Source organism: Alexandromys fortis, unplaced genomic scaffold (assembly GCF_014885135.2).
Source record: "Alexandromys fortis isolate MF-2015 unplaced genomic scaffold, M_Fortis_MF-2015_v1.1 scaffold_87, whole genome shotgun sequence".
Classification (NCBI taxonomy): Eukaryota; Metazoa; Chordata; class Mammalia; order Rodentia; family Cricetidae; genus Alexandromys; species Alexandromys fortis.
Genome location: NW_026067971.1, coordinates 6,550,032 through 6,566,322, shown reverse-complemented (window position 1 = coordinate 6,566,322; position 16,291 = coordinate 6,550,032). Strand labels below are relative to the sequence as shown.

Here is a 16,291-nt window from a genome sequence, read left to right as displayed (position 1 = left end):
ATTTTTCAGACCGTCTGGGTTCTTATTCATACTGTTAAAGAATAGATTACAGAAACTAATAAGCAACAGAAAAAATAGTGACCAGTCCCCAATGTGTTCAGAGGCAGGCGTGGACGAAAATGAGAACACACTGTCTTTTGGTTTTTCGAGACAGGGTTTCTCTGTGGCTTTGGAGCCTGCCCTGGCACTAGCTCTGTAGACCAGGCTGGTCTTGAACTCACAGAGATCCGCCTGCCTCTGCCTCCCGAGTGCTGGGATTAAAGGCGTGCGCCACCATCACCCGGCTGTACCTGCTCTTTTAATGTTTTAAAATGGACTCAATGAGAAAAAACCTTAAGTACCTAAACTAATTTGAAATAAGTTAAAGCTTTAAGTTCTGATTCTTTTTCATATTTAGCTGCTCTCTTGTTTTAAATTTGTAACTGTTAATTTTTCAATTTTAAGAACACAAAGCAAATAAGGTGTAATTTTATTTTCCATTTTTTAATGCAAACCATGTCCCATTGTACTAGTTTTCCAACAAATTACATAAAACATAACTTCAAGGAACAGCCAGAATTTATTATCATGCGCCATGTAAGAAGCCAAGAGTCAGCCAGTGTCATCAACATGCCTGTCAAGGCCGCAGTTGTTTGAAGGCTGTGGCGGGGCCTGAGGACTCTCACCCAAGGCTGTCTCATGCAGCCCTTGGTTGGAAGCTTAGTTGTTTCTTGTGGACTTTTCCCATATCTCTCTTCCTGCAAGATGAATAATACAAGACAGACTCACTAAATAAAAACTGCCTTTCCTTATTTATAGCCGTGGCCACACATTATCACTTATTTTAAAACAAGTTATTATTCCTGGCCACATGAAGGGAAGAAGGATTAAAGAATTCAACTTTTGAAGGCAAGAGTATCAAAATTCTTATGAACATTTTTAAAGAGATAAGTTCTTGCTTAGTAACCTGGCAAACCGAGACTCACAGAAATCTCCTGTCTTAGCTGCTCAACATTCAGAGCTGTGTGCCACTGCCATGGTCTGTGGATTATTCTCTGGTCTGCACTGCTCTTTGTAGTTCCCCCCACATGTCTTGGAGGCTTTCCGATCAGTTGGCTTTTAGACCAGCGTATAAAGTGGGGCTCCTCTAGGAGCCATCGAGCTTTCTTTCTCTTCTTCCCTCACACTGCTCTCCCTGTCTCCACCTCCACCTGGTGCTGAGAGGTCACCTGATCCTTCACCTTCTCCCACCATGCTAAGAGCTCTCCTCTCATGGTCTACCATCATCACACACACACACACACACACTCGAATTAGGATAGACACACACGCACATGATATAAATGTAGTCTTGGGCTTTCTGAGCTGGGCTTACTTCACTTAGCATAGTGTCTCCAGCTCCATCCATTTTCCTGCAGATGTCATGATTTCATTTCTCTTTATGGGCAGAAAAACGCAGCGTATGGATTACTGTACTTTCTTTATCCATTCATCTGTTGATGAACATTCCGTTTCTTTGTGTTGTGATGAACACAGCAATGTACATGGACAAGCATGTGTCTCTGTGTAGTATGTTGGCTAAGGGTCTTTTGTGTATTACCTAGGAATGGTAAAACTGGGTCATAACCTAACTCTGTTCTGCTTGTTTCTTAAATATCTAAAGATTTGTTTCTTCTACTTACATATTTTTGTGTGTTTGTGTCTGTGTGAGTGCTCATGTACAGGTGGGTGGGGTGAGTTTTCCAGGTAGAAGAGAGCCTCCGAAGTCCTCCTCTGCTACTCTCTCTAGCTTAACCTGCAGCTCATGTTGTCTCAGCTGGGTCATCCTCTGCCCCACCCCCTTGGAGGTGTGTTTATGGGCTTGTGGAGGATGCTCAGCTTGTCCTGTAGATACTGGGATCCGAATTCCAGTACTCACGACTGAACAGCAAGCCTTCTTTTTTGTTGTTTTAGTTTGTTTCTGTTTCCCTGTGTAGCCCTGGCTGTCCTGGAACTCGCTCTGTAGACCAGACTGGCCTTAAATTCACAGAGATCCTCCTGCCTCTGCCTCCCAGGTGCTGGGATTGAAGGTGTGCACCACCACCGCCCAGCCAGCAAGCTTTCCTAGCTGAGGACATTTCTCTAGCCTACCACCCCTTTTTTTGAGAAACTTCCACACTGACTTGGAAGCTTTTAAAAATAGCTAATAGCATTCCTTGTTATTTGTGTATTATTTCTACGTTTGTGTATTGGGCATGGGTTGTGTGTGCTCATGAGTGCACGTGCCCACAAAGCCCAGGACATTAGATCCCCTGGAGCTAGAGTTACAGGCAGTTGTGAGCTGCTGATGTGGGTGCTGGGAACAAACTCAGACCCTCTGAGCTCTCAACAGCCCCATGTGTCATTTCTAAGCTGTTATAGTTGGGGAACATGTTCATCTGAAAACTTGTCTGCTATTATTAACAATGCATTTTCACATGTGTAAATTCGTTTGCATGCTAAATTCTTGGAAATGAAGTTTCTAGATCAGCAGGTACATGCATTTTAAAATGTAATAGCTGTTGCTAAACTGCTGTCCTTAAGAGGTTACATGGTTGTGAGCAGTGGCTGAGAGCACTGTGTTCCCACAACCCCTGCAGGGTTTATCTTAGATCTTTTCATCCGTGTCACCCCGGGTTCATTTGTGTCTTACCTGCACTTCCTTCTTCTCATGAGCACTTCATTTTATAGTGATTTTTATGTTGCATTATCACAGTAAAGGGCACAAATATTAGGCATGGAAGTCAATTAAAGTATACACATATAGACACAGACACTGACATATAATCACAGTCCAGCTCAGTATATAGAATATTTGTTTTTTTTCCCTTATTATCTTCCTTCCTTCCTTTCTGCCTTCCTTCCTTATTTTCTTCCTTTCTTTTTTTTCTTTTTCAATTCAGAGTTTCTCCATGTAACAGCTCTGGCTGTCCTGGAACTTGCTTTGTAGACCAGGCTGGCCTCAAACTCACAGAGATCCACCTGCCTCTGCCTCCTGAGTGCTGGGATTAAAGGCGTGCACCACTGCCCAGCATGTCTTCAGTTTCCTTAAATTCATAGTATTCATGAGATTACTTCATATAATTGAGTCTCTTGGTAATAATTTTGTTATTATAACCCCAGTTGTATCAGTATCTCACAGTTCAGTCAACTGTTTTGTGGATGGAAATAGATCATTTCCAGATTTTGATGTACACTTGCCTCAAGTGTACTTACCCACACACAAATACACATGCACATAATTAAATCTTTAAAACTGACTCTACATGTTTTTGTTGAAATATTGTATTTATGATTACTTAATACAGTTTTAAAAAACAAAATAAAGCCAATTGATATTGAAAAGATTTCAAAATAGTAGTTGTGTTCTATGAATAGTTGAGCCTCTCTGAGCTTGTTAGATTGTAATTAGTCTATATGAAGTGTAGATGCTCTTCTTTATGTGAAGTTTAAATTGAACCTATAAAGATTAATTAAATACATATCATTTTTTAAAATAAAGTTTCATGACTTATACAGGTTTTGTATCTGGATTGAGCAAAGATGGAATCGAAGCGAAATTACAAGGTTAGATATATTTCCTTCTATTATCTCTATATATTATATAAATTTTTGGGAAAAATGTCAGTTACTAAAGAAATACAGATATGTAAATTACTTTTAAAAGTTTACTTATCTGGATAAAAAATGTTGAGTTGTTTATTTTCCATCATAAACTTGGCATGTGTAGCTTTTCTATATTTATTGAAAAATTCTGTTAGAATATCTGCTCATATATATAATATATTAACTTGGCTTATTTGGGTTTTGTCATTAAAATTATCCTGATCTTTGAAAACATTGCTAATAAACACTTCATTTTTCTTTCTAACCTTAATTTTAATTTAAAATATAATCCTAGATTTATTGTGGAGTTCTCATCCAAATCTGTGCAATATTTCCTTTTCAAATTTCAACTTTTTGAAATTTTACTTTAATATTTTGTTATCTATCTTTAACTATAAAAATTCAATAAGCACTTATAATTAAATATTAATGTGTCTTCATTGTGTTAATACTTTCAGTAAAAGCAATAAATTTTTGATCTACTAAAATATTAATTTAAATTTGTTCTCTGAATATTTGTATATAAAAATAAAAATGCAGAGGTAAGGATAAATAGTAAACTGTCTCACTTGAAGAATAAACACGTTGCTGGTGTGGTGCGTATACTTGTAATCCTAGTGCTCGAAACGGTGCAGGAGGAGGACGGCAGGCGTGAGCTCCAGACAGACAGGCCTGCCTGGTGAGACCCTGTCTCAGCAGTAGAGAAGAGCAAGCACGGCATTTAACATGGCAGGAGTCACGTGTACTTATCATGCTGCTATGAAAATGTTTATTAAGTAGTTCTTTAATTCTCTGGCACCATTTTGTAGTTGAAAATTTAAAATTAAATAATACATTAATGATAATGATAATTGCACATAAGAAATCAGATAGGTAAAATTATATCTTTCTCTGTTTTGATAACTAATTTTCTGTTAAGTTAGCAAATCACTGTTAATATTTGCCTTTATTTCCATTATCAGTTGATACAGTGAGTTGTCTGTATAGAGGAGTATGTATTGTATACATTAATAAAAAGATATAGTTATAGGAGAGGAAAATAGTTTTTATTTCTCATTCATTGCAAAGCCCATGGACAATTTCCCTATAACAAAAGGTTGAAACATAATAAATTTTTTAATCAAAGTTTTGCATGTCCTGGGAGCCTCTGAAAGTGAAGACCGCCAGACCTGGGGAAAATTGTCCTCTTTTGCTGTCTGATGAAAGAAGTGGACATCTGTGATGTCACATGACTGAGTAAACAGCCGTCATCCATGTTGATAAGCATGGGAGAACATGCCCTGCTGTGCATGCTTAGACTCTTCTTGGCCTCTCTGTGTGAAGTCTCTTCCCTCAGACATGGAGTAGTCTCTGGAATGAAGGTTCTGGAACGTCTCTGAGGACAGAGCTGCTCTGCGACTCTGTGTGGGATGTCAGGGTAGCCGTTCTGAGATGTCTCAGTCATCCTTCGAAGGATGCTGGGCATAGTGTTTTCTGACAGTTCCCTTGGAGTCTGCCTCAAGTCTCCGGATGGACAGCGCCACAGGGTAGGCTACTTCCTAAATGATTATGATTCTTGGTCAGTAGCCTCTAAGAATTACAACCAAGTTTTTCTTACATATATTTCAAGGGTTTTTTTTTTCTTTTTAAAAGACTTCAGCTCTTCCAGAGCAGTTATGCTATAGCATACATATTTAATAGTAAATTCTATTTTCATGTCTTCCTTATTTTACTAAACTTAAAATGTGTTTTCTATAATTGAACAGAATTGTGTTTGAAGAATCTGAAAGATTTATCATCACTGGACTTAATAAAGATGGATGAAGATGCTTATTTCAAACCAACAGGTATTTTTCCTTATGATGTCATTGAGTTTAATGCTAACTTTAGACAACAGTAAATAGACTATCATTATTTTTAGCTGTAAGTTCCTTTTGAAACTACAACTTCTTGACACAGGATTGAGCTCACTGATTCTGGTGACTCTCAGCTGATGATTTGAAGTCTGTAGGCCAGCTGTAACTAATACATTCCTCTGCCCCTTGAGTGCACAGCCATGGATTATCTGAGGGGCATCGCCTTTCCCATCACAGGTTTGTTGACAGAGCATCTTTGAGCTCCGTGCCCCATGTTGGGAGACCCAGTAACTCCAGCCTTTCTCACTCTCTGTGGCCTTTGTCCTGCAGGCACAAGGCAGGACCTCTCTGTTTCTGGCAGTGCTTGCCTAAGGTGCACTGTGTGAGTTCACTGCAGCCTTGCTTCTAAAGACACACATGTACTTTGCACGGCTCATGATGTCACCCCATGACACACTTACACACAGCCTTAAAATACCCCAGATCTGAGACTGTTGTATGTTACACAATGTTTTATATGTACAAAATTTTATTCTCTTATAAAATAGTTAAATTATGGAAAAGAAAGACTTTCAATATTTTGAAAAGGGGGAGGCTCCAGGAGGTCATGCCTATTTTATGGGAACGTTACAAGCCCTTCTCGCACAGGCTGTGTCTCCCTTTAAAGCCTTCAGTGTGCCAAGACACCACGTGTTCCTGAGCTCTCTCTCCCCCTCTCTGTCTCCTCTCAGCCTTTCTCTTTTGTTCTCAGCTTAGTTTTGTTCAGTATTTAAGGAAAAGAATGAGGGGAAGTGTTTCACAGTTTTTAGGATTTACATCTAGAAATGATTTTGGAGGAAAATACTGACTTTATTATTCAAATTAATCATTGTAAGGAAAAGTGTATGGAATTTTTTTTTATAAAATTCAAAATCTATTTACTTTTGGCATTTATCCTTCTATTTTTAATAAATATTTTACGTATTTGTGGCCATTTCCTAGAAATGTGGAGTTTGTATCATGCTTCATTTATAGTCAGTGTAAAGTTAGTCTAAAACAGTTTGCTGCCAAGTCTCAGCCTTGTGTTTTAAACCTTTCTGTTACAAGGGAGAGAGCCCCCTTGTTTGTCCTGCCCGCCCAACTAGCTTACACCCAAAATAACCACACAGAAACTGTATCCATTAAAACACTGCTTGGCCCATTAGCTCTAGTTTCTTATTGGCTAATTATTACACCTTAATTTAACACATTTCTATTAATCTGTGTATCGCCATGTGACTGTGGCTTACTGGAAAGATTCTAACCAGCGTCTGTCTCAGGCAGATGATCCATGGTGTCTCTCTGACTCTGTTCTTCTTCCCAGCATTCAGTTCTGTCTTCTCCACCTACCTAAGTTCTGCCCCATCAGGCCCAAAGCAGTTTCTTTATTCATTAGCCAATGAAAGCAACACATGAACAGAATGTCACTTTGTTGACATGCCAAAAATTCCCTTCTTCAGGAAAACCTATGGCTCACATACACTCCTAACCGTTCCCTTGAAACCTGTGGCTCACATACACTCGTAACCGTTTCCTTGAAGCCAAGTATGCTGCTACTTTTCCCAGCTCCTTTCTGCATGTTTGTAAGGACTGGATTCTTTGAGATCTTCTGAACAACTAATAATTAGATTTATTTCATGCTGTCAGTTCCTCTTCCCTGCTGCATTCATCCCCTCCTCCTAACCTCCCTACTGTTTTATTTCCAAAACAACTTATTCTGAAGCTCCAATTTAACTAAAAATATTGCTCAAGAATTGTAAGTAATCCTGTTATTTTACAAATCTGATCCAAATTTTGAACTCCTTTAAATGGCCATAAAAGCTCCTTATGGCCCCTCTAGTTTATTATCTGTCATTTCTTAATTTTAAAAATTAGGCAACATTTACCAAGCATTAGGCACTACAAACAAGTTTTGAGGTATGTACTTTTGTCACTCAGTATATTAAGAAATGTGTGCATGATCTTCTGCCATGTACTAAATGGAGACTCAGGCCAGGCCAGCTGCCCGGAGCTCATGATGATCATCAAGCCATAGCCCTTTCTAAAGCAGCCACAGATAGTCGTCTTCATTCCTCTGGTTTGATAAATCTTGATTCTCCCTAAGATAATGGCTTTGTTTCCTCTCTGCCAGGTCATATTAATCACTTTAAAAATCCTGCTTAAAACTCATATTTCCTATTAGGTTATCTCATACAGACCTGGATTTTGTTCTCTGTCTTACCTGTGGTTATATCTTCAGCCAACCTGTAAGGGTCATAGATTGTGTTTTCTACATTTTTGAGGGTATCTTCGCTCAGGGGTGTAGTGATATTTTGTTTATGCTATAATAAATAAAGCTTTCCTGAAGATCAGAGTGCAGAACTAAACCACTAGATGCCATAGAGGTCAGGTACTGATGGCATGCACACACCTTTAATCCCAGCATTCGAGAAGCAGAGGCTGCGGGATCTCCTGAGTTCAAGGCCACCCTGGGCTGCACGAGATTGAATATGTGTAAAAGAGAAACAGAGCTCAAACAAGGGTGATCCCAGCACTTGGGATTCCATGCCTTTAATCCCAGCACTAGGGAGGTGAAGACAGGAGTGAGATGGCTGGGCAGAGAGAGGAATATAAGGTGGGAGGAGACAGAAGCTCAGAGCAGTCTGAGGAGGCAGTCTGAGGACAGGATCACTTCTGTCTGAGCATTGATAGAGGTAAGAACTCTAGTAGCTGCAGCTCTACTTCTCTGTCCTTCAGCTTTTACCCCTAGCTGACTCTGAGTTTTTATTATTAATACCAGTTAGAATTCATGCAACACAGGGGTCATTACAAGCACACAGCGCCCATTAAGTAGGTGTTAAGGAAATACTTGTTTAACTGGTTGATGTGGGATTTCCCTCGGTATGCTGTGATCACCAGTGATAAATAAAGAAACTGATTTGGGCCTACAGCAGAGCTATAAGAAAACAGAGCTGTGTGGGGAAAACTAAGGTGAATGCTGGGAGAGAGAAGGTGGGGTCAGAGAGAAGCCATGGAGCCCCGCCTGAGCCAGATGGAACTTTAGCCTGTAAGCCACAGCCACATGGCAATACACGGATCAATAGAAATGGGTTAAATTAATATGTAAGAGTTAGCCAATAAGAAGCTAGAGCTAATGGGTTAAGCAGTGATTTAATTAATACAGTTTCTGTGTGATTATTTTGGTTCTGGGCAGCCGGGATGAACAAACAGCCCCCTACAACAACTGATTTCTTAAAAAGCAAGTTGTTCAGCTAATGTGAAAATGTTTGTCTTTCCGTCTTTCCTAACAGAGGCAGGAAGACTAATGGCTTGGTACTATATTACATTCGAGACAGTGAAGAAGTTTTGTACAATCAGTGGAAAGGAAACTTTATCAGATTTAGTAAGTTTTCATTAGAAGTTAATAATTGTAGAATAAAAGTAATATTGGAGACACAACTGATTTATATATCTCCTATAGTTTAAAATTGAATGAGCAGAAAGGAAAAATGATTTAAATGGTTATTTTTCCGTTTGATTCTGAGTTAAGGAATATAATTCCTAAGAATACATTATATTGTTATTTGTGTTTCTTATCAAAGTTAAGAAAATTTATATACAAATAGGTGTGGCTACTATTCTGCAACTTAAAATTGACTTGGTAATGAGGATTACCTTCCACATGTGGTGTGTGATACAGACTCCATGAGAGTATGACAGGGCACACTAGCAAATCTGCCGTGAGGGAATGGCTGTGACTCCTAGCAGGAGAGCGTGTCGCTGTGCTGCCCGTGTCTGCAGTCATCTGCCTGAGTGCAGCAGTAGCAGTGGAAATTGCATGGTGATGGCCCAGGAAAAAGAGCAGATTCTGGAGAAAGAGACCAAGAAAGAGATTGTGCTTACAAGTCAGCAGGACCAGGCTTGCAGCTACCGTAGAGGACAGACGGGCATTCTACTGGGTCCTTCCCTGTTGCTGGAGACCTGAGCATAGAGGACAGGACTGGTAGAAGAGATATTTGTTCTCAGTCCTAAACCATGCTTTTCTATTTTAATTATCAATTGGTTACCACAATAAGGTTATTATATTAAAGACTGCACAGTAAGAAATCTGTTTATTGTTAGGAGCCATGTGAGCAAGCTTTGATGAAGTAAAAGGTTTGTATTTTTGGGTAAATATTCTTCTTCTCTAAGAAGATTCAAGATTAACAAGTATTCAGTGTCAGCACCATCTGGCTGATTTTATCATGTGAGAGGTTTAGAGCGTGTAGCCCCATCTCCCACTACCAGTCTACAAATCCAAATCTCTCCGCCTGTGAAGCCTCTTTCCGGCACTAAATTATCAGGATGGCGGTTTGCCGGCTACGGGAGGGTGCAGAGAGCAGCAGCGAGGAGAGCAGCCCGCTCTGCGTGCCTCCCTCTGCACCACGTAGGACCCGGCCGATCTCGTTCAGCGTTGTAATCTGTCAGATGCCATCCTGATGCTGCTCACATTATATGCTAATGTCTAGCATTTAGAAGCTTCTAAGTGTTTGGTAGTGATTCAGTTCTTGAAGAGGTAAGATATATAAAGCCGTCTTTTCAATTCTGCTTTGCTAATGAATAAACCTAGGGTGCCCCTGGGCAGCATGAAAAATAAGGAAATTCAGAGAAAGGGGCTAAGAAAAAAGTTTAAAATGAAATTTTTTTAAATTGGCAAATACTTAAACCATAGATTTCGATGATAGCCAGCTGCAATGAGTTCCTGGACGTGCAGCTGAGGACAAGCGAGAAGAGAGCACTGAACACTTTAAACAAAGACCCGAACCGGATCACCATCAGGTATGAAGTCACACAGACTGGATGAAACTTCAGAGGCTCTGTTCAGTTAAATAACAAAAGCTCTCTGTGTGTTTTTATTTGCAGATTTCCAATGGAAGGGAGAATTAAAACAAGAGAGATGAAAGTAAATTGGTAACGAAAATTTTCTAGTATCCTAAAATATTGTTCATATTTCATATGTATGAGGGTTTTTCTCCTCTCCTCCCCCATTTTTTTTTTTTGAGACAAAGTCTCCATTAGTTCCAGCTCGTCTCAAAACTCAGTTTTCTACCATAGCCTAATGTAGCGCAGTTAATAAAAACTCAGAGACAGAAATTGGGGTTCAACCTGAAGGTCAGAAAAGCAAAACAGCCAGCTACTGGCTCTTACCTCTACCCCAGTCCAAAATGGCGATCCTGCCTCCAGGAACCTCAGATGAGACTGAGACTGGAGGGCTGTCTCCTCCGTTTTATAATCCTCTCTAGTTCTGGGACTAAGGGCGTGCACCACTACTTACTGGTTTCTGTGGCAAGCTAGAGTGGCTACGTAGATTAGAGGTGTCTGCGACCAAAACCTGTGGCTGTTTTACTTTTCTGATTCTCAGGAAAGCTTTATCATTAAAATACAAATGAAATGAAGTACATTTCCTCTTTCTGTCTAAAATAAAAAGAAGGCTATAATAACATAAAGGATTATATACAATAAGTACAGTAACTATATACAATATATATAGGCAATAACTACATCAACATGTCTAGTCCATTTGCATCTGAAAGACTCACAGAAATACTCCATTTATCCTGTCTTGTGAGTCCAAAGTCTTGTGCCTAATAACTATTTAGTCAACCCCCTCGGAGACCCAAGAAGGAAATAATACTGAGTAAGCAGGAACTGCAAGCAAGCGACTTCCAAAAAATGTGAAGTAATGACAGAAACAGCTGGCTGCCTGGACAGTCACCCAAAGTTTCTCTGAAATGTTGGCTCCATCTTCAGCCTACAGGCCTTGCATATTCGACAGACTTTTCTGTGAAGCAGGATATCCCTCCTTGTCTTTACAATGTTTGGCAGTCACTTTCTTTTGTGTCCTGCTTGTCTGATTAGGTCAGCATACTGTCAACAGTTGAGGTAGGGACATTTTCTTGCCCAGTGGCTTACTTTTACCACAAAGAAAGTAAACTCCATCTTTGATGCCCATTATCTTAACTGACGTAGATTGGTGCTGCCAGGAGCAAACATGTCTCATTGTCATAAAAAAAGGACCCTAGGTTATCAAAACCTCTTAAATGCCATATTCTGTAGATCCGTAGAAGTATTTGAAGATGACCTGTCTATCTAAAATATATCTTTGTTTGATCTTGAAAACATACCTAATGTGACTGTAAGTTCAATTATAATAGGTGACTAATTACTAACCTGCATTTCCTTGTTATCCCAAACAGTTGGTAATAATAACTTTCAAAGACTAGGAATTTGCATTACATTGTTATATGAAATATATAGGTACAATGCCTTGAACAAGAGTAGAAATATATGTACAGTATGTTCTAACAAAATTAATCTCAAATAGATATCAATATACAAAATTTGTATACAATATAAAAACATTCAATCCAATGCAAAACATTTTAAACCAGTAGTGTTAATTAGGTTGTAAGAGCTGATTAATAAGAATCCTGAACTAACAGTCCAAACAGTTTATAATTAATATAAGCCTCTGTGTGCTTCTTTGGGACTGAATGGCCGTGGGGCTGGGCAGGACAGAGACTTCAGTCTGCAGCCTCCTGTGTGCCAGGATGGCTGGTAGGAGCTATCATGCCCAGATTCTTCCGTTTTAAAATGTATTTTCTTTTATTTTTAAAAAATAATGTGTTTATAGAAAAATAAGAAGTCAGAATTTATATGTGAATTTTCCAAGAACATTCAGACTTTAGTTAAAATAAACTGTGAGTCTGGGGATGTAACTGAGTGGTAGAGTGCTTGCCTAGGTATGCCAAGGCCCTACCCTCAGCCCCACTATTGTGGAAGGGAAGAGAAGGGGGAGAAAAGAAGGGGAGGAAAGACAGAGATATAAGGAAATAAATGAAAGAAAAAATGTAATTAGACAAATCTCTTGCTGACAAGCTGTTCTGCTGAGGGAAAGGAGACAGTAGAAAGACATGTGCTTTTGTTCATCAAGGTCTCCAGTGAGTGTGCATGAAGCATGCGTGAGGATGGGCAGCATCAGAGCACAGCTAGCGCAGCCGGCTCAATGGGAATGGGATTCTAGGAGAGAAATGTAGTGCATGGTGCATGGCTGACTGGATGACCCTTCTGTCGAGATGGGGAGTTTATAACTAAGGTTTGCTGTGACCTGTGCCTTCTGTCGAGATGGGGAGTTTATAACTAAGGTTTGCTGTGACCTCTGCCTTCTGTCGAGATGGGGAGTTTGTAACTAAGGTGCGCTGTTACCTCTGGCTTTTGCCCAGTTTGTAATTACAAATGCAGAGATTTACTTTTCTGCTTTTTTTTTTTTTTTTGGTTTTTCGAGACAGGGTTTCTCTGTGGCTTTGGAGCCTGTCCTGGAACTAGCTCGGTAGACCAGGCTGGTCTCGAACTCACAGAGATCCGCCTGGCTCTGCCTCCCGAGTGCTGGGATTAAAGGCGTGCGCCACCATCGCCCGGCTACTTTTCTGCTATTAAAAGTGATTTCCTGGGCATTTAGGCATTGGCACTTAGGTATTTTGATTTAAATGATGTATTCAAGGTAAAAAGCTTTTTGTTTGTCTTTGGCTTTTCTTTTTGTTTTAAGACTGAGTCTCTCCACGTAGCCTTGGCTGTCCTGGAACTTGCTATTTAGTTTAGATTGGTCTTGTACCTACAGAGAGCTGCCTGCCTCAGCCTCCCAAGTGCTAGAATAAAAGCTGTGCACCACCATGCCTGGTCAGTAAAATGATTTTTTAACTTAACTCAGTGAAGCCAATTAACTCGGGAATTTTTTCTTCTTTAGCTACAGGAGGTCATTCTTTCTTAGGTACTTTTCAACCTCTTAGTCAATTTTATCTCCCAGATATTCAGAAAACAGCCTTCTCTCTGCAATTATTCATGCAGATCTATGGCTTGGAACTAAAGTTAATGTGGATTATTAACTGTATTTCTGCAACAATTCAAACAGCTTCAGAGATCTTAGAAATCATATGACCCATATGACATTCTGATAAGCAGTGACTTGGCCAGGAATGTGGCTGTGTGGGAAAGTAAGCCACAACTGAATTGGTGGGTTTTCCCAGTGTGCTCTGTTTCATCAGTTACTAAGTCAAATCAAGATTTCTTCCCACAGACATCTGTAGAATGCTTTATTTGTATTTGAAGTGCTTCCACCAACCCTGCCTTAAGTTAGACAACATATTCTTTTATATTAAGTTAGATAATATATTCTTTTATATTAAGTTAGATAATATATTCTTTTGTTTGAGGCAATGAACTAAAAAGTTGGTGATTTTTCCCATGGGAAACCTTACCCTCTCTCAGAAGTGGGTGGGGGTAGGGGAGAAAGTAGAGGGTGCAGGAGGAAGGGAGGGAGTGGGAACTGGGATTAGTATGTAAAATGACAAAAGATAGTTTTTTAAAATTAATTAACTAATTTAAAAAGTTGGTGACTTCACAATTAGTTTCACCCATATAAAATATGTATATATATAATATATATATATATTATTCTACTTTTGTGCATCTTACTTGAGTATAGGCAAGGAAAGAGTGTGTATGGTGGGATTAGTCTTCTCCTAATTCAGAGTTTGTATAATGCATTCAGTAGATGCTGGTGTCTGGTTTTACCACTTTCATGGCTTCCTTATCCCTGCTTTAGTGGATTTCAGATCTGTTCAAGTGGATGCTAATTCTGCTATTCCTGGATGTTGTCCGCCCTCCCTGTGCACGGCTCTGGCTACTGCGCCTTCCCTCGTCAGCACTAGCTGCTTTCTTGAGCTTGGGTATTGGGTTCAGTGGTTCTAGGAGATGGCATGACACCTAGACTGACGAATTCTAGCCATTTGTACTGGAACCATCGGTCTGGTACGTTGAAGCTAGTCCTCTCTGAATCAACACTTTATCGAGGTAGTCGTTACTTAATTGCCATGCGCCTCCATTACTTGAGATGGCAGAGAGTGTGAGATTTCTCTTTCTACTGAAGACAACACAGGAAAGTAAACTCCTATAACATTACTGTTTAAATTTTTCTTCTGAGACAGTCTGTCTGTGTAGCCCTGGACATCTTGGAGCTTGCTGCGTAGACCTGACTGGCCTCAAATTCATAGAAACCCCCCTCCCTCCTACCCCTGCTTTATTGTTGCCAGTTTCGATATGGTTTCTAGCAGGAAAACATGATTTTGAAATGTTCTACTTATTAATGAAGTACTGTCATTAAATGTAAATTCTACTTTAGAAGTAGTTTATACCATTAATTTTACTCATATCCTGCATTTGTGTCTGTAGATAGCTTTACAAGGACATTCCCGCAGTGTTGAAAACACCTCTTCCAGTACTTCATTCATCTTTTGCTAAATACTTTAAATTTTTGAGACAGTGAGAAATTGGCTGAATAAAAAGTGTGAGAAGATAACAAGAACTGAATTTTGTGAGGTTGGGAAAGGGAAGTCAAGAGTGACCTCCAACGTAGTGACATAAACAGAATCCCAGAGCACCATACAAATCAAAGCAGAGCGAAGTCCTGAGGAACGCTTCAGCAGTCATGCCGAGTCCTGTGCAGTAACCTCTCAAAGGAAATAATGAACTGTGTTCTCCCCAGTCTCATACAGGCTCAGCTGGGATGCATTCCTATACAAGATTTTACTTTGACACAAGATACCTCGAAGATTTTCAGAAGTGGCTCACGAATTGTAAGATGTATGTTAGATCATTAATAGATTTTCATTTTTCTCAGTAAATTAATATAGTATATTTAATATTGGAATTTTTTTTAGGGTTGTCAGATTTTGTGGCTTCCCAGGAAAAGAAGTTTGCTGTGCTTTTAAACAGTGTGATTTTAGCTAAATGCTTTAAGTGTAAGCTTTGGGAAAACTCTCGACATGTATCTAAACAGCTGGATAAAATCGGTAGGTACTCAAGACAGACAGGCTGTTTGTCATTGTCTGCAGTTTCTTCTATATTTTACTATTACTTTATGATGGTTATAGAACTTAAGGAAAACATGCCTGTATAAAGTACTGTGCTTATATTTGAAAACTAGAACGTTATTTGTTCTTGCTTAAATGATTACCAATGAGAGCTGGTGAGATGGCTTTATGGTCAAAGGTGCTTGCTCCCAAGCCTGGCGACCTGAGTGCCGTCCTCCAGAGCTCATGGTGCAAGGAGAGCCTGCTTCTCTGCCTCAGCCTCTGTGTTTCACACACACACACACACACACACACACACACACACACACACACACACAAGTAAGCGAATGCAAAACAGTCAATTATGCTGGGTGGTGGTACAGGCCTTTAATCCCAGCACAGGCAGGTGGATCTCAGTGAGTTCAAGGCCAGCCTGGTCTACAAAGTGAGTTCCAGGACAGACAAAGCTACACATATAAACCATAAACCCTGTCTTGAAAAACCAAGAGAGATAGATAGATAGAGAGAGAGAGAGAGAGAGAGAGAGAGAGAGAGAGAGAGAGAGAAACTAATTAAATGCAAAAATACATGAGAAATCTAATCTTGTTCTTCTATTGACAGTGCACTGTGTTTTAATGATTAGGTAATTTATGACATTATCTCTCACTTCTGAGTAATAATTTACTGTATCCTTAGTGACAAGATACAAAACTTTCAAGAACAAACCCAGGTCTTGTATAGTCTAGAAAATTATGCCATTTAGTTGATTTTTTTTTCTGTTTTCAGAAACAGCAGGATATAGTGCCCATCTTAGTGTTTCTGCAGACAGGAGGTTACTCTGTTTCTGTTAGAACCCAGTGTAGGGTGTGCTGTAAAATGCTACAATGTGCTTGTCATAAAAGCTGGATCAGACTGAAGAATTCTGCTGTTTCCCAGTTTCTTACCTTGACTTTGTGACCCTACTTCCTA

The 16,291-nt window shown here is 39.6% G+C and overlaps 1 protein-coding gene across 10 annotated transcripts in view; it reads left to right on the top strand.

Annotated features, from left to right (window-relative positions):
* Hfm1 (helicase for meiosis 1) overlaps nucleotides 1–16,291 on the top strand; it is a 73,142-nt gene that overhangs the window by 26,949 nt on the left and 29,902 nt on the right. For 4 of the 10 annotated variants that reach the window (XM_050155810.1, XM_050155808.1, XM_050155811.1 and 1 more), the window contains exons 20-26: nucleotides 3,517–3,564; nucleotides 5,349–5,429; nucleotides 8,747–8,838; nucleotides 10,147–10,253; nucleotides 10,338–10,385; nucleotides 15,016–15,113; nucleotides 15,191–15,322. In XM_050155810.1, coding sequence (XP_050011767.1) covers nucleotides 3,517–3,564; nucleotides 5,349–5,429; nucleotides 8,747–8,838; nucleotides 10,147–10,253; nucleotides 10,338–10,385; nucleotides 15,016–15,113; nucleotides 15,191–15,322 — 606 coding nt within the window. Of the gene's footprint in view, nucleotides 1–3,516; nucleotides 3,565–4,729; nucleotides 5,130–5,348; nucleotides 5,430–8,746; nucleotides 8,839–10,146; nucleotides 10,254–10,337; nucleotides 10,386–15,015; nucleotides 15,114–15,190; nucleotides 15,323–16,291 lie in introns of those variants that run through there. The other 6 variants (XR_007594244.1, XR_007594245.1, XR_007594246.1 and 3 more) reach the window with 6 other exon arrangements.